Source organism: Megalobrama amblycephala, linkage group LG4, assembly GCF_018812025.1.
Source record: "Megalobrama amblycephala isolate DHTTF-2021 linkage group LG4, ASM1881202v1, whole genome shotgun sequence".
NCBI classification, from domain to species: domain Eukaryota; kingdom Metazoa; phylum Chordata; class Actinopteri; order Cypriniformes; family Xenocyprididae; genus Megalobrama; species Megalobrama amblycephala.
The window spans coordinates 7603375-7630102 of record NC_063047.1 but is presented as its reverse complement, the minus strand read 5'-3'; the positions used below and the strand labels follow the sequence as shown (position 1 = coordinate 7630102).

The following is a 26728-nucleotide window of genomic DNA, read 5'->3' as shown; positions in this document are numbered from 1 at the left end:
ATCCATGCACTAAATGCACATTCTTAAATGAGCTGTGATTACCAGCCTCTGCTTTTTTTGTCCTACAGACTAAAGCTGCCTTGTGAGTGTATAATTCACTGTTACTTTTAGCTAATAATAATAATAATAATAAATACTGCAATTTTCTTTTTCTTTCTTTTTTTCCCTTTTTTTTGGTTTGGGCATTCTAGAGCCCTTTATCAAACTTCTCAGCACACAGCAGGCAGATTGCTTTTAATCAATGCACAAATCGTTAAAAAAATTAACACTTTCTTTGCCTAAATTCTGATTGGGTGGGCAAGAGAGACATCTGGGTGGGCTCAGTTGAGTCGTGAGGCAACAACACTGTCAGCTTTCATGGCCACTAGTTCTTTGATGTCAGTTTTTGGTGTGTCACAGGCTTTAGAGTAATTTAAGCGCCTCTGATTTACTGCTGCTTTCCAGAGCAAAAAATTATGTCTATTATTAGTTACAATGCTTAACTGCAAAAAATCACATAAATTAAACATTTTGACACAACATGAGAATGCTGAAATGTACACTTTTCACAAAAGTCTTAACAACACCCATAATTGCAGTCTCATTTATATTTTTGCATTAATTGTGCAGCCCTATGATTTAAAGGAAGAAAAGTTCTTCCATCATTAAAGTCACGAATTCTGCAGGTTACAGGTGATAGACACTGTTTTAAAGAGCAGCTCCCTATGTCACTTATTTCTCTGATTCTGGCTGCCATCCCACTTCTGCTGCCTTTGAGTCTACTCACCTGCTAAACCAAACATGTAGGGGTTGGATTTTATATATAGCACCATACAGTACAGGTCTAGTTAATCAAGTCAGTACAATAATAAAATAAATCCAATCAAATGCTCCCTGCTGCTAAGTGTATTGAAAAGTAATGCATTATAATCTGGGATTTAAACTCTGGTCCCTATGATTTCACTGAGAAAATCTTACGTTTTGACAACCTAAACATTTCATACTGTTGATTTTCAGTGGAAGGACAGTTATTTAAGATGCATTTTAAGTACAGTGAAATCATTCACTGTACTTAAAACACATTTTAAGTACAGTGAAATATACAGTGTACTGTATATATTAATTAGATAAGAAAGCAAGCAATAGTCTGTATTATACTTTATGCAAGGGGGATGAACACTACAGTATATTGGGGAATTATACACCCTAATTTGTGAAAGGCCGATATGGGAGCTGTTTTTAACCCCAGTTCATCCCTGCATTTATGTATATGTGTGTGAGAGTGTATACATTTGTTTTCTAAAGCGTAATGCATCTCTCCTATGTAATGGTCTGTGTCGAATTCTCCTCACATAAACTCTTGAAAGACAGAATTGTATTCCCTTTCTCTCTTCATCTCTCTTCAAACATACTTTCATTTCCTAAATTTCCATACTTTCATTTTCACTCCACAGCACAGTTTTCTTTTCTTTCTTTTTTATAATTTTCAAATCATACAAACAAAAATAAAGACTAATCTTTATTTTATAAAGATGTCATTATTTACTCACCCTCACTTTAGTTTAGTACAGTGGTTCTCAGCCTTTTTGACTCCAGTGCCCCCCATTTCCACAACAGTATTCAAAGCCTCTCTATCTCTAGTTTTATGGGTACTTCTTCTTCTTTTTCAAAAAGGTTGTTAAGAGGGTGATGTAAAATATGTAAAATAAATTTAAAAAAAAAAAAATCTTTATTTTTAGTTGTGTTAGCTTACATTAATGCTTGTTTTAAAGGGGTCATGAATTAAAAAAAATAAACTTTTCCTTGAACTTTTGATATATAAGAGGTCATCATACTATAAGAATATCCTGTAAGTTTAAGAACTGAAAACTTCCTTGTTAGTCCAATAAAAGCTTTTATTGACACCAGGCCCAGCGAACGACTCGTCCCAGAATGTGCCTATCTCATAGATAGGTGAAACGCCACCTCCGCAGAAGTAATCAATGCCTACTTTATCATTGCAATGTTAGCCCCTCCCACCGGCCTGTTAGTGAGATGAGAGAAGAGCGATACAGGACTAAAAATAGCATTACCTTTCAAAGGATCCTAATGCTAGGAATATGGTTATTTATTTTCAACAATGTGAATGTCTCAGTTGAGCACTATTTATTTGTATTTGGTACATTCCACTGTGGATTCTTTGGTAAATCAATCGCATTTCGGCGCAGGCTTTGCAAACAGATTTAATGCAGTAATGCAACAACATGTAAGTAACTGTGTTGATTCTAATGCCTAATCTGATATGTAATGATTCATGTACAGTCAGATGATCTTTGTCTAAACGGTCAACTTGCAATTGTTTCTCTTAAATAATCTGTTTATTTAAATGGTGATTAAATTATAAATTATATATAGACACAAGAACGTTCTTTGAACACTTCCTTTACAATCACTGGAGCTGTCAATCAATCAGCGTTCGCTGGAGCTGTCAATCAAACAACTCAAAACTCCTGTTTTTTTCAACTACTCTCTTAGTTACATCGCGTTTGAACTGTTAGTTATGATGAAAGCATTCGTTAGTGTGCAGAAACTGAGTTGCAATGATGAGATCACTGCTTTCTTGCACTCAGCAACATGTTTGTGATCGGCTACAATGTTCATTACTGCAGCCTTTCATGCCACAATCTAAATATATTGCCATAGATCTAAATGTAATGCTATAATGAATAACACTTTTCACGATTAGTTAACCTTAAGAGCTGTAATAATAAAAACGTGCTAAAAGATTTCAGGAAAGTTCCACATAGAGAGTAATACTTGACTATTTCATATGCAAAGATGTTAACTAATCACAGCAGTGGGCATTTACACTGAAGTCTCACAGCAGACACAGCAGAAACAGAGCGTTCAAATAAGAGGGCTAAAATCAGGTTAGGAAAAATGCCTTTAATTCTTAAATTATGACAATTTTTGATGTAAAAAGCATACTTACATTATAAGTGCACCCCGGGAAACATTATAAAACAATAAAACAACGCAGTTCATGACTCCTTTAAGTCATCTTGATTGAAATTTTCTGAGGCCCCTAGTGGACCCAAGCCTGCTGTTTGAGAATCACTGGTTTAGTAGAATGTCCAATGATAGTAGCCACCAAAGACAAAAAAACAATATAAAAGCATGACACATCACTGTAGCCGCCTCAGTTCAACCTCCTCCTTACTACTGGTTACAGCAAGAAATAAACATAGCTGAACACCAGAGGGTATGTTGAAAGATAAATTACTGAACTTACCAAAATGAATCCTGTCTCATGTCAGTGTTTCACTCAAAACACTCAATCAGTGTTTCAACCGGGGAAATACATCAATAAAACAGCTTGTAGGCTATACAATGCCACTTAATGTTACATTTACCTCAGGAAAGCTATTCGGTGTCCATAAGCTCATTAGTTAGCTAGAAAAACTCTAGAGAAGAGCATTTTGCTAAATATATGCACTGTAGTAAATATTCATTATATTTTTACTTAACCTGTTAGTGATGTCTTCATTATTTAATGTATGTTTGAATACATCTGTCATGAAAGCAATTTATTACAGTTTATTGTCATTTAAGTGTTTATATTTCTCTGACAAACTGAAGTAGAAACAATTCTGTTATTAATATATTTATATAAAAACTGCCTTATGTGCATTTAAATGTTCATACAACTTAGCTTTAGGTATTTGATTGTTGATTATTAAATAAGTTTGATTAATTAATTGATTAATAATTTATTATTTATTTTTGGTTTCGGTGCATCCTGAATTTTCGGTTTCAGTCCAGAATTTGAATTTCGGGGCATCCCTAATTTAAAAAATGTTAAAATGTTATTAATTTGCTTGATGAACATGGTGACCATTCACTTTTATAGTATGGAAAATAGCAGCTTGGACATTCTGCTCTAAATATTTTATTTTGTGATATGCAAAAGAGAAAAAGTCCAGAAAACATGAAAACATCAAGGTGAGTAAATGATGAAAAAAAAAAAATTGTGGTGGAAAAAAGAAATTGGGGTGCAGTATCCCTTTAAAAACACATCACTGGCAAGTCACTATTTTAAAATTCTGAAGTCGTCTCTTTAGCTATTCAAGATCCGTCCGTCTTTTCTCCCTCCTTATCAATCAGAACATCTTACTTCTCTCCTTTAGCCTTCCCTTCTTGCTCCGTCTGTCACCGTGCATGGAAGGGACATTTGATGGAGAAATTCTTCCCTTTCACAGAGAGAGAGAGACAGAACACGTGTCCCCATTGTTTTGATCACAGAAAACACGCTCGCTGTCTGCTCTGTACAGCTGACACTTGAAGGCAGGGGAGAGAGAGAGATGCACCATGGCCCAGATTTTACTCTGGCTTCCTTCCATAGCAGATGCTTGGCAAGGTGGTCCATTCTGGAACACACACAGACACACCCACCCATGTGTATGTGTGTGTATCAGACCAGCTCCAGCAACACTTTCCTAAAGCCTTTTTTATCTCATGAAGTGTGTGTTAATATGATTGCACCGTGGTCTGGAGGATAATCAGCATGAAACATTAGCACATGTGGCTAGAGGGTGTTATGTGGCATGTAACGGAGCATCTCCTAATGGAGCTATTATTCTAAATATCAGCATCATCACTGCTGCATCTTCCCTCTTTTTGTCTCTTTTTTACCAATTTTAATGATGCAACAGGAGATATCAGAGATTCTGCTAATGGTTTTCTAGCATTCCTAGCAAAGGAAAAAGAACGAGTGAGCATGATCACACTTTCCTTGGTTTTAAATCACACTTGATTTAAATTTGCTTCTAGGTTTTGTGAGAGTTCAACTTGTGACCCAAAGTGCCTTATAAATAAACATGACTCAACGTGACTTCAGGTCATTATTGGCAGAGTGTGTGTGCATGCATGAGGAGGCTTAGTTATGTCAGACATTGCTATGCTAGGGAAATGCCAATACTTCCAAATCAACTTTTGCTTTTTATCCCTCTTAGTCCAAAACGTAAAAACTGTGGTTGTTAATTGATTACAAGATTTGATTGATGATGATTAAATTCCACCATACAAAACATAAAAAAGTGAAAAAGTGACATGTGAAGGCCAAGTACAATGAAAGTTATAATGTTATAATTCCCATACTCTGAATTCCCATCTAGTTAGTGCACACAAATTTGGAATTGTGAGTAGAGAACACACACACACACACACTGCAAACTGTGGACACATACACACAGAGCAGTGGCAGCCATTTTTGCTGCCGCGCCCGGGGAGAAAATGGGGTTTAGGTGCCTGGCTCAAGGGCAACTCAGTCATTTCCTGCCAGTATTGAGAATCAAACATGCAACTTTCGGGTTACCAGTCTGACTCTCTAACCATTAGACTACAACTGCCCCATTCATGACAATTACTTAACTTTTGTTAAATGATTTGATTTATAAATAAATTACCCATAAAAAGGGTCTCCATCATTTACTTCTAAACGATTGCTCCGCTAGGGACTTTTGTCTGTGTGCGCACTGCCATCAGTTCCAAACAGCCCTGAAGGATTGATTCTGACCACTCTTTAGAAATCACACAAAACATAATGAAAGTTATAATGTCAAATTGAATTAACGGCGTTAAAAAGAATTAAGAGTTTTCAACATATTTAATTAATCACATGCATTAACGCATTACATTGACAGTCCTTATAAATATGGAATCATTCTCCAAAAAGAAACAGTCTCCTAGAATTATTTTGACTGCTCTTTCTTTGCAAAATCATATTGCTCTCACTACAGCTTTGTTTCTAATAAGAAGTTGCTGTATTGGATATTGTGATGGGCACATTGTGTGGGCCAACCAGCAATTCATTTTTCAAAAATAGATTTTTTTTTCCTTAATTGATGCCAAATTTATGTTCTGATAACAGACAGCTGAGGGCACGTCCTCCTGTGGAACTTGCCTGCAGCACAAACTTGAACTTGTTACTAGGGGGGAGAGGTGGCACCCCCCCACCCCCCACAGGGACAGATGCCATGCATAAAACCTCTGAGGAACTTAGCAGGGCACAGCGTGCCACTCAACTGAAAAAGAAAAAAAAAAAAAAACTAAACGAAAATATATGAATATTTAGCATCTTTTGAGTAAAAGGCAGAAAAAAAAATAAGAAGAAAAATCGTGCCGTTGCATGAAAGGGGACTCAGAAAGCCCAGCATACAGCTCTCCCACACATGCCAGATTTGAACACACCCACTCCCAGCATGCAACAGAAAGACAGCAATAGGGAGAGAGAGTCATTATATATTCATGTGTAAATCCCTTCCCAAGGCTTGTTAATCCTATTGTGTTAATTGATTGATGGTTTGATTAATTAATGTCAGGGGTATGTGTTTGGCTGACGTGTTGTGCCAGAAAGAGAAATGACCTCACACAGTGTAGGGGTGCGTGTATGTATGTATGTATATGTCTATGCACATATGTTATTTATATATTTTTATATTTTGTCTTTTTGTTTGTGATAATGGGGCCGATTGTTTGCTCTTGTTGTGCATGTTAGTTTGTACCCTCAAATGGCCTGTGCAGCCTACATAAACTATTTCCTAAAAATTAGCATAGTGAAACAATTAAAAATATCATACTTCATTTCTTAAAGGTCCCATTCTTCGTGATCCCATGTTTCAAACTTTAGTTAGTGTGTAATGTTGTTGTTAGAGTATAAATAAAATCTGTAAAATGTTAAAGCTCAAAGTTCAATGCCAAGCGAGATATTTTATTTAACAGAAGTCGCCTACATCGAACGGCCAGTTTGGACTACATCCCTCTACTTCCTTCTTTAATGACGTCACTAAAACAGTTTTTTGACTAACCTCCGCCCACAGGAATACACAAGAGTTGCGTTTGTAGAGTGTGTTTGTCGCCATGTCGTCGAAACGCTGTTATTTTCATCCCGCAGTCCAATCACCGGGTCTGATTCCGGCTCAAATTGATAGGGTAAAGTTAAAGACATGTTTACAATAACACTGAGCGCATGCATCTCCACGTTATGGTAAGAGGCGTGACCTTTCCGGGCAAGGTGCGCTAAACTGCTGTCGAATCACAACACAGGAACCGCTGGCACAATCAGAACTCGTTACGTATTTCTGAAGGAGGGACTTCATAGAACAAGGAAGTCATCAGCCCGTTTTTATGACAGTGGAAACAGCTGTATACAGATAAGTAAATTATGTGAAAAATACTGTGTTTTTTACATGCGAAACATGAACACGTTATATTGCACACTATAAACACAATCAAAGCTTCAAAAAACCACGAAAAACGGGACCTTTAATCATTTTTTTCCTTTCAGTTGCACTTCACATCATAATACATTTTCTTAATTTTTTATTACTTTTATTATGTTTTATTGTTATTATAATAATAATAATATTAGCAAAATCACCATTAAATTGGTAGTAAATAAAATTGCATTACAGACAGTTTATTTGTGTAGGTTATTAGTGTGTGCCAAAATAATAATAATTTATTATCAGTCATTTAGGAATAGTTTTTTAATGTACAGTGGCTCAGTGATTGTGTGTGTGTGTGTAAAGACTGGAATATGGCAGGTAGGGGGTTGCACTTCACATCATAAATTAAGTGACTATGAAAGTCCAAGTCCATTATTTAGCTCACACTGCACAGCTATTAATAAGGTTTAACAATCTCAGACATTACTGTTTGTGTGTTTCTTTACCTCTGCCTTTCTGGCCTGTTGGTTAATCAGTAAGGTCTAAATGCCTTAATTTCACTACAGTTGTGTGTGTGTTTTGACATTTGGAGAGGGACTTTGAAGGTAATGTGAAAGGAAACAGTGTAGCTTGGGTTTTAAAGAACCGATTTGAAGGATGGTGGTTGGATTAGCTAAAAATACTACATGCATACTTTCCTTTTAAAAAACATGCCATTAGAATCTTTCCCGGTGCTCAACAAACTCAAGTGACTCATCCTCAGAGCTTATGAACTTAGTTGCATTGTAATGTTTTAAATATGCAACGCACTCAGACATACACATGCAAATTATTTGCTTTTTTTTTTTTTTTTTTTTTTTTTTTTTAATAATTCGCCTACAAGAAAGAAATCTTTGCAGGCACCCTTTTTCAAAACCATTTTAGTCAGTCACTGAAGATGCAGATGTGCTTTCCTGAGTAATTACAAAGTGATTTCATGTTATTTCATTTTTTTAAGTGCTTTTTTTTTGCCATTTTACATGATGCATTCCTTTTAAACCATTAAAGGTCATTATTGTCACAAGGAAATCACACAAAATAACCAGACCAGCTCTTTCACTCACAATGTATCTTCTGTCAATTTTAGTAAAAAGGTTATTTGACAAATTTTGATTGTCTTGTTCTCTCCAGAAGTTTAGAAAAACTCCCCCATGCGCATTCGTGTGCGAGTGTAGGTGCGTGTATGTCAGCGCCCGTTCTATCTCTGTTAGAGCAGGGTCTTTATAATGCATGTCATTTTCCTATCACCTCATTAAATGTCCTGTCATCAAAGTGTGTCACTTTACCTGCCGTTACCCCACACACACACGCACATATTTCTCTAGTACTCCTCCGGGTCACCCTGTTGGATGTCATTGTGATAAGGTGTTTTGACACTGCAGTAGACCTGATGCATATGTATGTCGCACAACTGACAGCTCAGAGTCGGTAACCGCCGTTAGCTTCGTTTCCCGGAGCTAACGCTCACTATATATAGGGAATCAGTCGCGTTGAGATTTCTGTGAGGTCACGTTTGCGAGTCACCACCAAGGAGCTGTTTTATAAGCGCCATGCAATAAACAACATCTAGGATAAGCTATGGTAACCCAGAAAAAAATGTTACCCCGGTAACGAGATGTAGGTCACCAGGGTAACCACGCATGTGTTATGAATGGGTGGGCAATCGTGTGCAACAAGTGCGGGCATCCTTGTTATGTACGTTAGCATCTGTTTGTCTCTCTCAAAGGGTGTGACAAGAAAAAAGGGAAGAGAAATTAATCACCCCAATCATTCTTCCCCTTTATCCATCCTCTCTCACACACACACACTCAACATTCTGTCCTTCAGCAAGAAGGGGGGGGGGGGGGGCGTCACCTGCCCTGAAGCATTATGGGAAACACACAGGTGGGGGGGGTGGAAGTGAGGAGGTTGAAATGGTTTGTTTGGAATACTTAATATGACTGCGGGACAATGCGCAAACACACACGCGCACACGCGCACACACACACGCTCTTTAAAGCAGATGTGTAAATAGCTTGTGAATTGATCTGCGTGTTCCCACATACATTTTTCACCTCTCATTTTTCATCCCTCGGGGTGTTTGTGTCTGTCCACGTGCATGTGTGTTTGTGTTTGATTGATGCCTCCCGAGGTTGGTGAGTTAGTCATGCAACTAATTAATGGATTAGCTTGTGGACTGAAGGCTGGAATGGTGTATACACACACGCATATACAAAGATGAGAGAAATGTTGTTAGAGAATGCTGAATTTAATGAAAAAGGAAGGGACGGAGAAGAAAGACGTAGGGGCAGCGAGTATAACAAGCTCAAGATTTCTTTTCTGGAGACGTTTAGAGTTCTACATATGGCAGGGAAGCGAATAACTGGCAGAAGATTTACTGTATGGCTGTTTGCGCATGTGTGCGCGCATGTGATAAAGTCTGTTGTAAATAGACTGTGTCGTATCTGATAAGCTCAATGAATAGAGGGCTATAAAACAGAGCAATGAATCTAGCCAGAAATTTATAGACACACACACACATTGTCCCTCTTTCATCCCCCCCCCCCCCTTTTTTTTAGCTTATTTACTCTCTTGAGCTCTAGATCGTTTTTCAATGAGGAATCTGCTTATAATTGGAGCACACGTGTTTTTTTGACAAGACAAGGATGAACAACTGCAACAGCAAAGAAAGGGAATAGAGAAAAGAATGGAGGGACAGATAGATACGAGGTGTGGGAATAAAAGAGAGGGCTGATGTAAATAAAATAGTAGGGATGTCCAGTTGTAAAGTTTTATTGTGGGAGAGTTTGGACAGCAAAGGGCCCTCCGGGGGCCTCCTGCTCGAGGGGCCGGTTGTTAGACTGCAGAGGAGCATGAAAGCAGATGCAACTTCAGCGCAAAAGAAGAGCAGCTGAGAGAGTATGATGCAACAGGCAGGTGGGTAGGTGACACATCAGCACGTATAAAACCGAGGCAGACCTTATCTCCGAGGTACCGTGGCTGCAGTGGGAGAACATCCGTAAGGTTTCACGGCATGAGTCACGGCAGCGAAGGTAGAGTCAAAGACTATCGCAGAGGCATCGGCGCATGAGTCACAGCAGCAGCAGATGTGGCACCGAAACCCATCGTGGAGGCTGTGTGCCGGGATTCACAGCAGATGTTTCTTTGTTTAGCCGTTTTCTTCAAGTTGTTAATATGCCAGATCCACAAGTGTGAAAATGTTGTGGTGCGCGCAGATCGGCTGTGTCAATCAATCCAAAAATAATTAAACAAAAAGTCATTGAAAGAAAATGTACATTAATTTACAAAAAATACCCCCCAATGTGCTATATTTGGAGGGTGTGGCATGTGTTTGTATGCGTGTGTGTTTTATGATGTGTGAACAAGACCAGCTGGTAGGGGTAAGCAAAGATGAAAGCTCAGTTAAAACCAGCGGTGCGCCCTTGAAATGTGTCCCTGTTGAGCCTGACCGAGAGGAAGAGAGTGAATTGAATGTTACACTTCATGAAACTTTGTGCTCAGAATGCAAAATAATTTATCTTGTCTTTTTTTTTTTTTTTTTGGCAATTTCAAACACTAGTAATGATCAAAAACAGTTCAAGTTAATTAAAGGGATAATTCACCCAAAAATTCAAATATACATTATTTATCATGTCATTCCAAATCCGTATTTATTTGTTCTGTTAAACACAAAAAGAGAATTTTTAAAGAACTGCACTGGTTTCACTTCTCTATTTTTACGACTTGAGGTTGAGTAAATGATGACAGAATTTTCATTTTAGGGTGAACTGTTCCTTTTGGGCTTGAGCCCCCAATAGGAAGTTAAAGCTGGGAAAAGAAAAAAAAGCAGTTGATTCGATATCGATGCTCAAAAGCCATGAATCCATCTTTTTCCATATTTATTTCCACAAACATTGAACATATCTGATTGAGGTTAATCTTATTACTAGTCTTCTCCATTAGTTGTCAACCTCCCATTTACCTTGTGTGATGTTACAGCGGGAACCCTGTCATTCATTCAGTGTTTAACATGGCGGATGCAGGTACGCCTTTAAGCGTGAAAGACGTTCCAAACAGTTGAATGAACTGTCACTGTCCTGATCGATCATTTGCAAACATTTTTAAGCATTCAAGCGCAAGAAGACACGAAAGAGAGCTGGCGTGCACTGTGTGAGAAGTTTTATGTGCGCAGTGCACACATCTGAAGTGCATACAGAAAGCTGCGCGTCTCAGACAGCATGCATATAATAAAATTATCTTTCATGTCTCCTTGTGCTTGAATGGACAAATTCACACAGATTTGTCTCAAAATGGCCGCCTTGTCGAGTAGTAAACATAGTCGGTTATGGCTTAACGTAAACAGTAGAGAAAGACGAGGCATGTGTATCATTACATTGGATCCGTGCATTAGACTTAAAGTGACAGCAACCTGATATTCCTGCTGCTGTTTTTGTTTTTTATGTTAATCAAACTACAGAAGACAATGAAATTACTCACTGCTCTTCACTGATTATAATATAATAAATTGTATGCAGTGTTGTTTTACATTTGATTATTCATTTTCTGTACCTGAAAACTCCTCTTAGGCCCACCTGAAAAGCACTGATTATTTAATTTAAATCTTTGTTCTATTGTATTTATTTATTTGTGCTGTTGCTTGTAGTTTGATTATTTGTTACTTTTTTTTTTATTAATGTCTGTTTACTTCTCTTTAATAATCTTTGGAATTTATGTTAGTTAGGCAAGTAGTTTTAACTGTGGTATCGAAAATAGAATTGAGAATTGTTAAATTTCACTGGTATCTAAAATTTTGGTGTCATAACTTTATTCATGGGTTTCAGGCATGTGACTTTTTTGCTACGGCCACCATCTTCAGGACCTACGTGTAGCATCTCCTTGGTGATCGGAAAGATGTCACACACTAAAATAGCATTCCTTACCACCGGCGAAAAGCAACGGTATTTAAAGAAAATAGATACTTTAGGATTAGACTCTTATTTACTATCAAGCAAACTGCTTACTCCACTAAAGTCTAGTAAAAACTTGTCGAATTTTACGCTTGCTGACATTTATGTCTATCTCATACAACGGCGAAGCTCTGAAGGCATTTAAAAGCGCGTGCTTTTAAAGACTACCGCTACTTCACCTCAGGATGGGTTAATCATATTAACGTTACACAAATAGCAAGTATTTCTGAATGGAAAGCAAATCTTGTGTTGTCAGTCACATTACTTGTATGAAATAAAGCTCTCACTGCACAGTCTGGAGTGTTCTGTAAGAGTCCAGTCATCTCTCTTCTGTAAAGCAAAACAAAGGACACCCATTCACGACCCTCAACAATATCGACATATCAACAATAAACCATGAAAACACATGGGATCAAGTATGTGAACTTGCAACAGAACACATTTTATATTATTATTTTACATTTGAGTATTTTATTTATTTCTGAAGAACTCTTCAGTATATGTTCATTCTGAACCACCAATAACATTTTTGACAATTCTGTAGCTGTTACCTGGATGGGATGAATTTTTAATTTTTAATTCATTTACTTAAATTAGGACTACATTATTATGTAATTTTTTGTCCCATTTTTATGTAAATAATTTAGAAGTTTTAAAAACTTTTTTAAATGTCATAAATTGTATATTTATTATGTATGTATATGAATAATATGAATGATAAATCAATAACATTAATCTAATCTATCTACCAATGTCTAGAAATATAATGATTGATTATCTGTCTAGCTCGGATAGTGTATGGAATATTAGATTATCCAGATTTTATAAGCATGGATGTGTCTGCTACCACATGCTGCTTTAACGGTGCAGTTTGCCTTGCGTTTGCCTTGCGTTCATCAAAAGTTCATCATCTTTCAGTTCCTGAAAGACCCAAGTGATAACTTTTTCCCCAAAGACAGACGTGAGCTTGACTTTTTTATATTTATGAAATGCGCAGATTTACGGTGCATGTAAAGTATACAGTGCATACGAGACTCTGTCACTATGGACTCAAAAACACTTAAATGCAATCCCGCGCAAATGTGAGCTTCTCTGCTATTTCTTGGGAAATGTATTCCATTATTATTGGTGTTGGTATTTTTCACACAGCAAAGTGCTCGTTTCTTTATTCAAGTATGTGTGGGTCTACGTAAAATCCGGGACAAATCGCGTCCTGTATTGATTTGATAGCCCACAGAACGCATCATTTAACCTTTAAATCATGTATTTTTACGGGATGGGTGGCATTGTGGCAGACCTACGATAGCAGCAATCCATTACTGAGGACGCTCAGGGTTTGTGGGGATATTGCAAAATGTTAAATCCATTTCTTTGTGATCAGCCCACAGCATAGCAGATATACAGCATGTTGTAATTCGCTCCTACAAATGGCAGCCACACCACTGTGTGACGTCACATGAAACCCATGAATTTATTACAAGGATACAACAAAACAAAAACAATAACTATTATGATTATGATCATGATCATTTATTACTTTTTGTGATGGGGCCAGTAAAATTTAATCATTGATTTTACTGAATTGAATCAAAAATTGAGAAATGAATCGAATCGAGAATCGAAATGAATTGAGATCTTGTAAATCGGAATCAAATCAAACTGGGACATTTATATCGATACCCAGCCCTAATGTATACTGTATATATATAGAAATATATATTATCAGTATTTTTACCTGACAGTAAAAAAAATTTGGCTCAAAATTGGCGGAGAACAGTAACAATAGGCTGCTTGAACATTTTCCATTATGATCAGTCTTGGATAATCCTATGGAATTAAATTAATGCCAAATGTTTTTGAAATAAAAAGCATGTTAAATTGCACTAATTAAAAAAAAAAAAAATGCACAAAATTGGTTTTGTGACTGTAAGTCATTCTCTTTAAACGCTATTGAAGGTAGAAACGTGAATACTTTAGAGATGGTCCCTAAATTTGCGAATATCAAATGTTCAACGTCAAACTAACTTTATGCCAGTATCTGCTTTCTTGGAGCCTATATAGTATAACTTACATCACAAATAAGGTGCGAGATTGGTCTTTTATATCACTGTACTAGTCCATTAAGCTATGTTAAGTGTTTTATATGTCCTGACGGCAGGGGAATCCTATGACGTATGAGGGAAACCCTTCGTCAACACATGCTAGCAGCACCTGCTGGTGAAGCCAACTAACAGCAGATGGAGATCATGCATCGGCACTCTACTGCTTTTCCTGCAGTTCCCGAATGTGAAATGTTGAATTTTCTCCTGAATTTGAACCACTGAATTTGTGGAAGCAAATTTGTAAAGCAAAATAAAATGGACCAAAAATTGCCTGCTGAATATTATAGGTTGTATTTTTAAACAAAAGTGAAATCTGAAAGGTGAATATAAATTATTGAATTTTTAATAATGAAAATGTGCGTGATACCACCATGCATATATATATATTTTTTTCAATTAGTGCAATTTTATTTCAAAAACATTTGGCATTAATTTACTTCCATATAATACATTGCCAAAACAAAAGTGCTGCAATTATTTATCACTTCACTGTAGATTTTAATATGAATATATTACTAAAATAGTTGCCATTTGGCTTACTGTGCTAGTTCCCTAAAATGCAATTTGAATTGAGACAAACTTACAACATTTGAAAGTTATGTTTTAATTTATTTAAAAAGATTATCCCCACCGAAAGTCATTATGCGTATACTGCATTTCAAGGATGAGATATTTGCATTGTATTTTTATAGTACACAAGCAAAATTAAAGCTCTGCTTTCAGAAGGCGATTGTGGCTGAGTTAAGATATTCTGAATCTGTATGTGAAAGTCTTGTAACATATTACTTAAAAATATACGGCTGAGTCTTGGGAATAAGCCATCGATTTGAGTTTTAAATGGGGGTATAATTTCAAGCGCACAATCTGTCTTGTGGCGTGTAAAGTGAAACGAGGGATGTTTGTCAGAATTTGCCTTGGATCTATTGACCATGTGTCATAATAAGGTGTCTTCTCTGACAGATGAAGATTTGAGGATGTGAAGGCTGTGGCGGTGGGGGGTGTCATGTATCCGCGGAGACGGCTGTGGGTGAGATGGAACTGTAAATTTCCATAAGTGAAACAGATTGATTTTCTTAAAGTAATTTTGAAGTAAGAGGGATATTTAATAACGGTTTTATGGCTATAAGGTTTCCACCGTCTCTCGTGCACACACACACACACACATTACCTCGCATTATTTTTTGATAAGTTGATCCTCTCTTGGTTTTTGTATCTGTACAGAGCGAGCAATGCATAATAAGAGCAAGAAGGAAAGGATTAGATAGTTCAAGAAAAAGGTACAGAGTGCTTATAGAGCGAGGATGAATTATATAGCTATGTGTTCTGCCGTCTTCAGTGCAATCAGTGTCATACACCCATTTTAGTGTGTGTGTGTGTGTGTGTGTGTTTCCATGCTTGCCTCTTTCAGTCAAAGGTTTCTGCACTGGATTATGAGGGCCAAGCTCTGTTGCCATGGAGACCAGCCAGGTTAATGGTCCTTTGCTGTGTGCGTTCATGAGCGTGTGTGTTTGATCTCATGTGTTAGTGCTGATGTGTGTTTGTTGGATGTGAATGCTGTGTTTTTCTCTGTTTACGTGTATGTGTGTGTTTGCAGCAGTTTTACTGTTGGTGTATACGTTACACTGCTTCTCAAATGAAACACTGACACACACACATTCACACATTCACATCAGCGCTGCACATCTGCAAGACTGACTATAGTTTTGTCTCAGTATTTCTCATTCTTGTTAAGTTCATTATATATGTATGTACGTATATGATGTGTGTAATTTTTGTATTGTAATTAGGAATGCACAATATATTGTTACTTTATTGTTTATTAATTTATAAATAAAAAAAATATTGGTATCAGTTGATGTTATAAATCACAACAAATATTTAACCCTTTAAAGCTGCTTTCCAAAGAAATTGGATATGCTTGAAGATCTCTTTCCATTCAGGAGTGCATGTCGGATTGACTAACATACGGTAACGGTGTGGATGCAGTGATAGCAGAGCCAGCTGTATGCATTCATGCATAAAAAAATGAACAGTTTAAGTGAATTGTTCGGGAGGGAGGGAGTTTACTTAATCTTTACTAACGATGCAGTGAAATGCATAATCAATAATTAAGTCATAGGGGTTTTGTCCTAAATTATTCCTATTTTAGTCTCAGGACTACAAATGTTCACAGTGTGCACATTAATATTCATACAAAATACTGTAGGCCTTTATCAAAATCTGTTTCAGACCACACAGACAAACTCTTGTATTAGGCGATCTTGTAGTAACCAATTTATCTGTATCTCTCAAAACTCTACTCTCTAACTGGAATATCATTTTTCCAAGGAATATTTCTTATCTATTATGACTTATTTTGTCTAATTTAAACTGTATACTTTATTCTAAATTAATAGCCAATCAACTTTCATAGTATAATATTTTGCTTTCTAAATTCACTTGTCACATATAAAGCTATAAAAAAAAATCTTTAAATAAAATATAAATTAATAATAATATAGACCATTGATAGATAGATAGATAGATAGATAGACAGACAGACAGATGGACAGACACATAAGTACATACGTTTTGATAGATGGATGGATGATGGTGTATCAGAGGGAATTGTCTCTGTGTTTTATTCGCCGCTGGATCGATGAAGGATGGTGCTTTGATTACATTATATTCAGAGGTCTATTCCCATTCAAACCGTTGTGCATTTACACTGTCTAAAACATCATACATTCTCATAGATCAGAGACAGTCTAATTTAATCTGCAAATCCAATCTAAATCAATGCTGTTCACTCTCAACTCCACAGCCAAGTGAAATACAATGTATTTCTAAGTGCATTAGATAATGGAGAAGTGATTTCAGAAAGGTGTTTGCAGGGTGAACCTAAATCCAGTGTCCATTTATGTGTGTGTGTTTGTGTGTGTGGCTTCCTAATTTTCAACCATGCTTCTTGTGTCTTTTGCCCACCATCACATCAGCTTTTATTACCTTTGTGGCTTTGCATAAAAAAAGTGCAAAATAGATTTTAAAGAGTGTTAATTTGAGTTGATTTTATCTAGTTTTTGAGGTGATGGAGAGAGTAAAAGAGCTCTTATGTAATGCAATCCCAGAGCTTTAAGAGTGAGGTTTCCTAATTGAATTTGTTCGGCTGCTCTCTTTGTGTCTGGGTCCATTCATTGAGATTGAAATTTAGAGCTTTGCGTGCACATGTGTGTGGTTTTGTGTGTGCGTTTTTGTCAAATCTCCAAATAGAAAGTGTTCTTCTCAGATTAGGAAGTAATTTTAGCTCTCAGAAGAGATTAGGTGAAAGGCATGAAGTGAAGGGACAGAGAAAGAGAAGGACAAAAATAATAAGGAGAATCTCTAGCTCACTGAAACAGATAGATAACCCTGATCAGAGCCTAATAGAATTAGTAGGGAAGGATGAGATGCTTTTGTGTGGCCGTTTGTGTATCATCCTTTTTTCCAGCAGGGTGAGTTTAGCAGTAGTTGTAAGACCCTAACGCTTCATTTTAATTGGGAGAAAAGAGAAAATGATGGAAAAACACAGCATGTGTGCAGGAGCTGCAATATCAGATATCAGTGAAGACGGATGCAGACACTTGTGAATGCTTATTGTGATGCTTTTACAGACCATTCAGCCTGCCGTAATTCAAGTAAAAGATTTAAGCTTAAGTATCTTAAAGTAGATTTTTTTTTTTTTGCAAAGATAAAAAGACAAGACAAGACTGAGTGAGAAAATAGGTAACATTTCGCTTGAAGCCTATGCGTATAAGCCATTCTAAAGATTTTTTTTTATTTTTTATAAACGTAAGTTATATAGTTTATTTTATCTTTTATATGACTTTATTATAACCATGTCTATAACCATGTATATAAGTATTTCTTGTATTATGTATCATGTAGTATTGCAAATTTTTGTGTTGCTACAAAGTGTCAGGAGCTTGGACTTGGACTGTTTGTCAAATGTTACGTGCTTTTTTTTCTTTTCTTTTTTTAATAATATTGATCTTTGTTGTACTGTTTCCAAAGCTTAATTTTTGTGATTTTTTTTCTTCTTCTAGAAATAAACCTAAAACAAATATAATAAAACATATATAATTTTGTAATAAAATAAAATAAATGAAAAAAGACAAAAAGGCCAAGATGGGTAATAGGGTTTCAAGTAACAAAGTTGCAGATTTAGGCTAAATTAAGTTATGATTCAGTAGAGGCAATGCTAAATGGGAACTAAATTTTGTTTTTAGTTATTGATGAGCTTATATTTCACATGAATAAAAGAAAAAGTATTTGCTTGAATAATTTTAATCATATTTAGTTAGAGGATTCAATGATTGAGCTCAGCAAATGTGCTCAATGCACTACTATTTGTGTAAAAATTGACAAAATTAAATGAGAATATTTATTTGTTTCCCTGTTATGTTTTAGGAAGGGTCCAAATGGTGTAACTTCCTGGGAGTGACAATTTTCTGGAATGAATTGAACAGAACAATGAACTGAATATCAGTTTAACAGATTGTCATAACTATGACGCATCATTAAAGCAGTATATGCTGGATGCTGATGATGTATTTTAATGAATTATGCTTTTATGCATTATACAAAAGGCCATACAAATGATTACAAGCTGTAGGACATTAAAATGTATAAAGAATAGCCTTTTAATTCATTATACATACAAACCCGATTCCAAAAAAGTTGGGACACTGTACAAATTGTGAATAAAAACAGAATGCAATGATGTGGAAGTTTCAAATTTCAATATTTTATTCAGAATACAACATAGATGACATATCAAATGTTTAAACTGAGAAAATGTATCATTTTAAGGAAAAATAACACATCTCAAAAAAGTTGGGACAAGACCATGTTTACCACTGTGTGTCATCCCCTCTTCTTTTTATAACAGTCTGCAAATGTCTGGGGACTGAGGAGACAAGTTGCTCAAGTTTAAGAAAAGGAATGTTGTCCCATTCTTGTCTAATACAGGCTTCTAGTTGCTCAACTGTCTTAGGTCTTCTTTGTCACATCTTCCTCTTTATGATGCGCCAAATGTTTTCTATGGGTGAAAGATCTGGACTGCAGGCTGGCCATTTCAGTACCCGGATCCTTCTTCTACGTAGCCATGATGTTGTAATTGACGCAGTATGTGGTCTGGCATTATCCTGTTGGAAAATGCAAGGTCTTCCCTGAAAGAGACGACGTCTGGAAGGGAGCATATGTTGTTCTAGAACTTGGATATACCTTTCAGCATTGATGGTGCCTTTCTAGATGTGTAAGTTTTCCAAAAAGAACTTCAAATTTTGATTCGTCTGACCACAGAACAGTTTTCCACTTTGCCACAGTCCATTTTAAATGAGCCTTGGCCCAGAGAAAACGCCTGCTCTTCTGGATCATGTTTAGGTATGGCTTCTTTTTTGACCTATAGAGTTTTAGCCGGCAACGGCGAATGGCACAGTGGATTGTGTTCACCGACAATGTTTTCTGGAAGTATTCCTGAGCCCATGTTGTGATTTCCATTACAGTGTGATGCAGTGCCGTCTAAGGGCCCGAAGATCATGGGCATCCAGTATGGTTTTCCGGCCTTGACCCTTACACACAGAGATTGTTCCAGATTCTCTGAATCTTTGGATGATATTATGCACTGTAGATGATGATAACTTCAAACTCTTTGCAATTTTTCTCTGAGAAACTCCTTTCTGATATTGCTCCACTATTTTTCGCCGCAGCGTTGGGGAAATCGGTGATCCTCTGCCCATCTGGACTTCTGAGAGACACTGCCACTCTGAGAGGCTCTTTTTATACCCAATCATGTTGCCAATTGACCTAATAAGTTGCAAATTGGTCCTCCAGCTGTTCCTTATATGTACATTTAACTTTTCAGGCCTCTTATTGCTACCTGTCCCAACTTTTTTGGGATGTGTAGCTCTCATGAAATCCAAAATGAGCCAATATTTGGCATGACATTTCAAAATGTCTCACTTTCAACATTTGATATGTTTTCTATATTCTATTGTGAATAAAATATAAGTTTATGAGATTTGTAAATTATTGGATTCCTTTTTTTATTCACAATTTGTACAGCATCCCAACTTTTTTGGAATCGGGTTTGTACATGCTGTAAGTGAAGTGTTACCAAAGGTTCTTTGAGTTTAACAAGAAAATAGAGGCTGTACAAGAAACGGGGGAAACAGTTTTTAAAAGGATCCATTTCTCTCAGGAAATGGACACTTTGAAGACTATCATTAAATATTATAATTACTTTCTCATTTCTTGCTCTTTCTCTATTTTTTATCTTTCTCTTTCAAGATCTCCCTTCCAGCCCTGTGGCTCAGTTCACCTTTCGACCCCTGCCCCCTCCTCCTCCACCGCCCCACGCGTGCACCTGTGCCCGTCCAGCACCGGCTCCCCTTCCAGAGGTGGTGCAGAGGAGCACGTTGCCCGCCCGATGCCAACCGCTGGAATCCGGGAACAAAGCTGGACAAGATGACAACGGGCAGACGCACAATACCTGGGCGCTGAACAGCAACATACCACTAGAGACCAGGTGAAATATGAACACACATACATTTGTTTTTCTATAATGCCTGGGGTCGTTCCATTGAATTCTATTGTTTTATACTAAGCTAATGATGTTTTCTGTCCATTAACCTTACGCCTAAACAGCACCTTTTCGACATTTTTACATTTTCATTGAGACATTTAGTGTTTTATAAAGCCGTTTTCGTTGGTTCTTCATTGACACCCACATTGTAATTAAAATTTGGCCCACATAGACTCTCTTTATATGTGTTCAATTACAAGAAAGGAAGTTAAAACTTTCATGTAAAAGCTCGGTAGTAAAATAGAGATTGAAATGACTAAATCTTCTTGTCTTCAAACGAAAGAGAATGATGTGCATGAGTGTTTGTCTGTGAACGACAGATGGAGAGATATGATGGTGATGATGATGAAGATGAGATTGAGGGTTGACCTACTCTTCTGAAAGAGAGAAATGGGAGAGTAAATAAATGATGAAGGATAGACTCGCTGCTTTGAGGGAGGAAATGAAGCTGTCTTCCTGGGGTGATTGTCTTACACGCACACAAACCCCAAAGATATTGATGAAAATGAAAGCTGCGTGCGTGTGCATGCATATGAGCACATCATGTATGTCAGCTTTTCTAGATTTCCAGCAAGGTGAATTTGGTAGCGGTCAAACTTATTTTGACTGAGAAGTTGAACAAACAATCATAGCTGAGTCACATATCCACTCTGATGCTGATAGCTATTATGTACCTGGAGAGATGTTTATTGTTTTATGAAGATTTGCCATATTGGTCAAGCATGTTGTTGTGATTAAATAAAGCCACCATTATACAAATCCAGCTGTCTCCAAACAATACCTAATAACAGATTTCAAGTATTCTCAACTATGCTAAGCACTGCAGAACCTTTTCTAAACCCACCATAAGCAGCAGGCAGTAATGGAATGTTTATGTTGGCGGCTATTAGAGGAATACTGGGTAATTTAGCCCTTATACATTTTTCCCAGCAGCTTCAGTCCTGTTTCTTAAACATCACTTTATTCCTTTTAAAGGAGAATGAAGTGTCTGAAAGAAGCTAAGAGTAAAAGTGTAGAAATGTAACCTTGCTTGCTAATGGAGTTTAAATGGCCATACACTTTGTCTTGTAACTGGCCACAGAGTGAATGCCACCAATTCAGATGTTTTCTTTGAGATTTGGGGGTTAAAGAAAAGCGGATTTACCAATTTTCTAGAGTGGTTTGAAAAATCCTGCCAACTGCTGCAGGAAAGTCCTCAGGTTAAAGGATTGCCTGAGAGATTCTAGCCAGGCCGAGCCGAACGCCCGATGACATTGGCGTTGTATCGAGAACGTGTCATCGTCATGGTGATGTCTATACCTGCTGACATGTTGCTCTCTCCCAAATGAACTTTCTCAATTAAATCTGGATCAATAGACCAACATTAATGCACAGAGGAGAATCTCTCCCATCAGCATATTATTCCGAACACTCGCTGATTCAGTCGCCATACACTGTATATGTACTGTATATATAATATACAGCATGGAATACAGTAGATGATATACATGTGAGGTTTTAATAGAAAGAAGCATCGTTGTCATGCAGATGTCTCCCATCAGATTTTCCCAATAAAAATATATTGAAATGTATTTGTGCTTAATATCTAAACATGTTTAATATAATATATAATAAAATATTGAATAATGAAATATTTTAATATATATTATAAAATATATATTCAAATATTTATATTTATTCAAATATCTCGATTTGATCAGTCAAGTTGAAGCTGCTCTTTTCCATATAATGGGAATGCATGGTGATCACTGGCGTGTTTTTTATGTCTTATCTTGCATTATCCACCCAGTGACTCTCAGCGTCATTTCAATTTGTTTTCTGTATGCATACCATATTTCACAGTTTTTCAAAAGTGTTAAGATTAAAAACAATAGCCACCTTGACATGAATTCAAGGCTCTGAGATTTTAGTGGAAAAAGTAGTCAGTGGAATAGAATATTTATTTTGAGACTGTAGAAATCTGATTTGTAAAACTGTGATCTCCTGTGTTCACACCTGCTCTTTTCGTTCTCTCTTTTTGTCTTTTTTCCTTCGTCTCAATCTTTCTCTTTGTTTTTCTAAGTGTTAATTGTTATTTATTTATTCTACAGTAAATAAAGACAGGATTAGTTCTGCGTGTCTAAGTGTGAAATTAACTTTCTCTTTTTTTAATGGCTGAGGTAAACTGTAATTTTTCTCTCAGTCTCAAGCCTCATTTTACCATTGCATGCTCATTTAAACGCTCCTTTCACGGCTTGGTATGGCATCCCTGTTAGACACTCTAAACAAATAACCAAAACTTGCTTGTGTGTATCTGCTGGGTGCTTTCTCATTGTATCCTTTTGACATTGTATCCTGTAGCTAACTGCTTTGGTCATTTAGTCTCTATGGTAGGAAAGCATTTTTATTAGGGCTGTCAATTAAATGTATTCATTTAGTGCAATTACTTGAATAAAAAATGTGCTAAAAGTAAAAATATATATTGCATCGATTGGACGTATTGACAAACTGGATTTTACAAAATAGATTGATATGGGGGGAAAGAAGCAACATCTAATGTCACTTTTTGCAATGTCTATTCAGTGATTTACTTGTCAGCCACAATAATATGTTTTTATTATAATATATCAAACTAGTTAGGATTAATGCAATCTGCATTTCATGTAATAAATTTGATTAAAATTGTTTATATGTGTCAACCTTAATTGTTAAATTTTTATGTATGTGCATTTGCGAGTCTCCTCGTGTGAGCAGGGGTAGTTTCGGTAAATTTGTTGGACCCGAAAGTCCCTGGAAATACAGTGAAACCTGAAACGACTTATTTTGTGGGGACCTTTGGGAAGTCACAACAATGAAAGCAACATCATAAATAGACTAAACAGTGTTTCAATAAAAATCTAAAATTGCTAAAAGCTGTGTGTAGGGGGTAGGGTTTTGTTTTGGGTGCAGTAATTACCTTAATTTAAACAACAGATGGGAAGTCCCTACTATAATATAAACAGAGACGTGTGTGTGTGTGTTCAGTTTTTTCCCATCATCTTCACTCCATATCGATGTCATCATGCTTTTTTGCCTCATCAGCATATGAACTTGTAAATGTGTTTAGACTGATCTACCTTTCAATGATTTTGGTCCTTTTTATTGATTGACCCTTTGTGCCTTTGAAAGAGTTGCGCACGTTTACCCTGCTCCATCACTAGCTAATGTTGCAATGGGATCAATTGCTGATGAGAATCCATGTGTATCTTGGGAATTTGAAGATCTTTCTTCTGTTACCTTTGGGCTTTTAACCTAAAAGCTGTTACCAATTTCCCAATTGCTATCTGTCAATCTGTCTGTCATCGTGATGAAACGGTTAAACGGCCATGTATCTGCGCCTGTGTGTTACACACACTAACCGATCTAGCCACATATCATGATAAAAAAAAGGGGAACTTTGATTTTAAAATGAAAGAATAAATACATAGTGCTTTAAGGATTGACTTGACACATCAAGCAGTGACAGAACTGTCCTGAATTGTGACATGATATACTTCATTTAAACTAATTTAAGCTTCTTTTTTTCCAATTCGTTTTTGTTTTGTTTTATTATATTATATTATAAGTGATCATTTTATTATAAGTTTCAGCTGTCTCAGAAACTTTATCACATAATCAATTAACTGTATACAAACAGATGCCAAGAAAATCACCATTCTTTTTTTCTAATTCTTATAAAATTGTTGGGCATGCTGCTTTTTGACTACATAGTAAAGGTGCAATATGTAATATTTTCTGTCCGCTAGAGGTCGCTAGAGGCCTATTCAAAACAAAGGCGTAGCTTGATGACGGCAAGTTTGAGTGCGGAATCTTGGGACATGTGGTCTTCATCTCACAGCCAGTGCAAAAGAATCGGGATAGGGCTCGGGAAGAAATCATGTTCATGGATGCAATTATTAACGTTATTGTAGTATGAAGCAGAGCAGGAACGAGTGTTGTGGGAGCTGAACGAGGCTGCTGGAGCGAGTGTGCAACACACGCCGCAAGCAGCGGAACTTTTATTATGCCACAGTCGCCATAATAAAATTTGAAAAAGTATTGTATGATGGAGAAAATTCTGTATTACTGTATTACATATGGTGTTTCCATGATTTTAACAAAATAAAACCGGAAACCGAAGGTAACGTGGGTATGACGCAATTGACAGGCGACTCCACACACGTCCCGGAGCCTTGGTTAAAATTGCAATTTTCTCATGATTTACAAATAGTTGGAAACATTTGGGATATTGTAAGTACTCAAGTGAGTATTATAAGTGAACAAAATACATAACGCTGACCTAGTGGTTTTTGGATATTTTACTGCAAAAATCTTACATATTGCACCTTTAACTTAAAGACTGCATAAATTACTTCTAATATTTCTAAAATGACTAGAGCTTATTTTTCACACCAAAAGTGTGAATTTTAAAAAAGCTTGAGTTTTAGTGAATTTAAAAAAAGCTAAAATATTATTAAAATGGTGGAGAGAAAATACAGTGTACACCTAAAATATAAAAATATTGCTTATACATTCTTTTAAATTTTAAGTTTTTTTTATTTTTATTTTATTTTTTTAAATATTATTTGTATTGTTTTAATTTGGTAACTGCCCACCATTGTAACATTAGTTAGTGCAAAGCAACACCAGGACTGTGTATCTCTGAGTAAATTGTTTTTAAGTAGGCACCTTTTAATTACTCTAAGAATGGACTCCTCTGTGTAATTAATATCATAATTAATCTAAGGGATGTTATCTATTAATTATGGCTCATTAATCTCTGGTGCTAAATATCTGTAATTAAATGCACGTGAGAGCAAATGACTCCAATTAGTAACCAAAGCAAGTGAGAGAAATTACACACTCCGACTGCACCTCTCCCTTTTTCTCACACCATCTCTCTCTTGCTCTCTCGGTCTCTCTTTGACTCTGTTTTCCAGGTGTAATTTATTTTTAGATGTATTTTTTGAGCTATTCGTGATCAAATTGATTGACAAATCAAATCGAACATAACACGGTGGTTCCTTTCCTTTACAGGCACTTCTTGTTCAAGCATGGTTCGGGTTCGTCTGCCATTTTCAATGCGGCCAGTCAGAATTACCCTCTGACATCCAGCACGGTGTATTCGCCACCTCCGAGGCCTCTACCCAGAACCACCCTCTCCAGACCGCTCTTCTCATTCAGTAAACCCTATCGCTGCTGTAACTGGAAATGTACGGCTTTGAGCGCCAGCGCAATTACGCTGACTCTTGCTCTACTGCTGACGTACATCATCGGTGAGTGTCTTATCTCTCCACCTCTGCTTTATGCCTCTCTCTCTCTCTCTCTCTCTCTCTGTCCATGGCTGCTGTCATGCTGGTTGGGGTCATATGGAATTAGCAGAACTCACACTGTGAAAAACTCTATTAGAGAGATGAATATTTATGAACGAGGGATGAGGGAGAACGAGAGATGAAAGAGTAAATATCCCACAAGGCCGTTCAGAGGTTAATGGTGTTAAAGTTTTGTTTAGCCAAGTCACACCGTGTGTGTGTGTGAGAGAAAGAGAGACATGTGCTTATTGCACCTCAGTGTACTGACTTAATTTTCTCTGGCTTTCACCCTCTCACAGGCATTTCTCTGGAAAATCTCACTAAAAAATGATGTGTGTTTTAGAGAAAAACATTAGGGTAAAAGGTTTCATCCATTAACGCTTGAAAGGCTACAGTTAATAAAGTTTCTGGTCAGAAGTTCACACGGCAGCCTCTTAAACACTAATCATGTGTCTGGGAGTGTGTTTCTCTCTAATGAAACGAGGACCTGTGCAATTCCCAAACACGTTACAATGATTTCTTGAGAATCTAACGTTCGCGATGTTCA

At 36.7% G+C, this 26728-nt stretch overlaps 1 protein-coding gene across 5 annotated transcripts in view; it reads left to right on the top strand.

Annotated features, from left to right (window-relative positions):
- tenm1 (teneurin transmembrane protein 1) overlaps positions 1-26728 on the top strand; it is a 188229-nt gene that overhangs the window by 69573 nt on the left and 91928 nt on the right. For all 5 annotated transcript variants that reach the window (XM_048187159.1, XM_048187160.1, XM_048187164.1 and 2 more), the window contains 2 exons: positions 20578-20815; positions 25907-26145. In XM_048187159.1, the coding sequence (XP_048043116.1) occupies positions 20578-20815; positions 25907-26145 (477 nt within the window). The remainder of the gene's footprint in view (positions 1-20577; positions 20816-25906; positions 26146-26728) is intronic.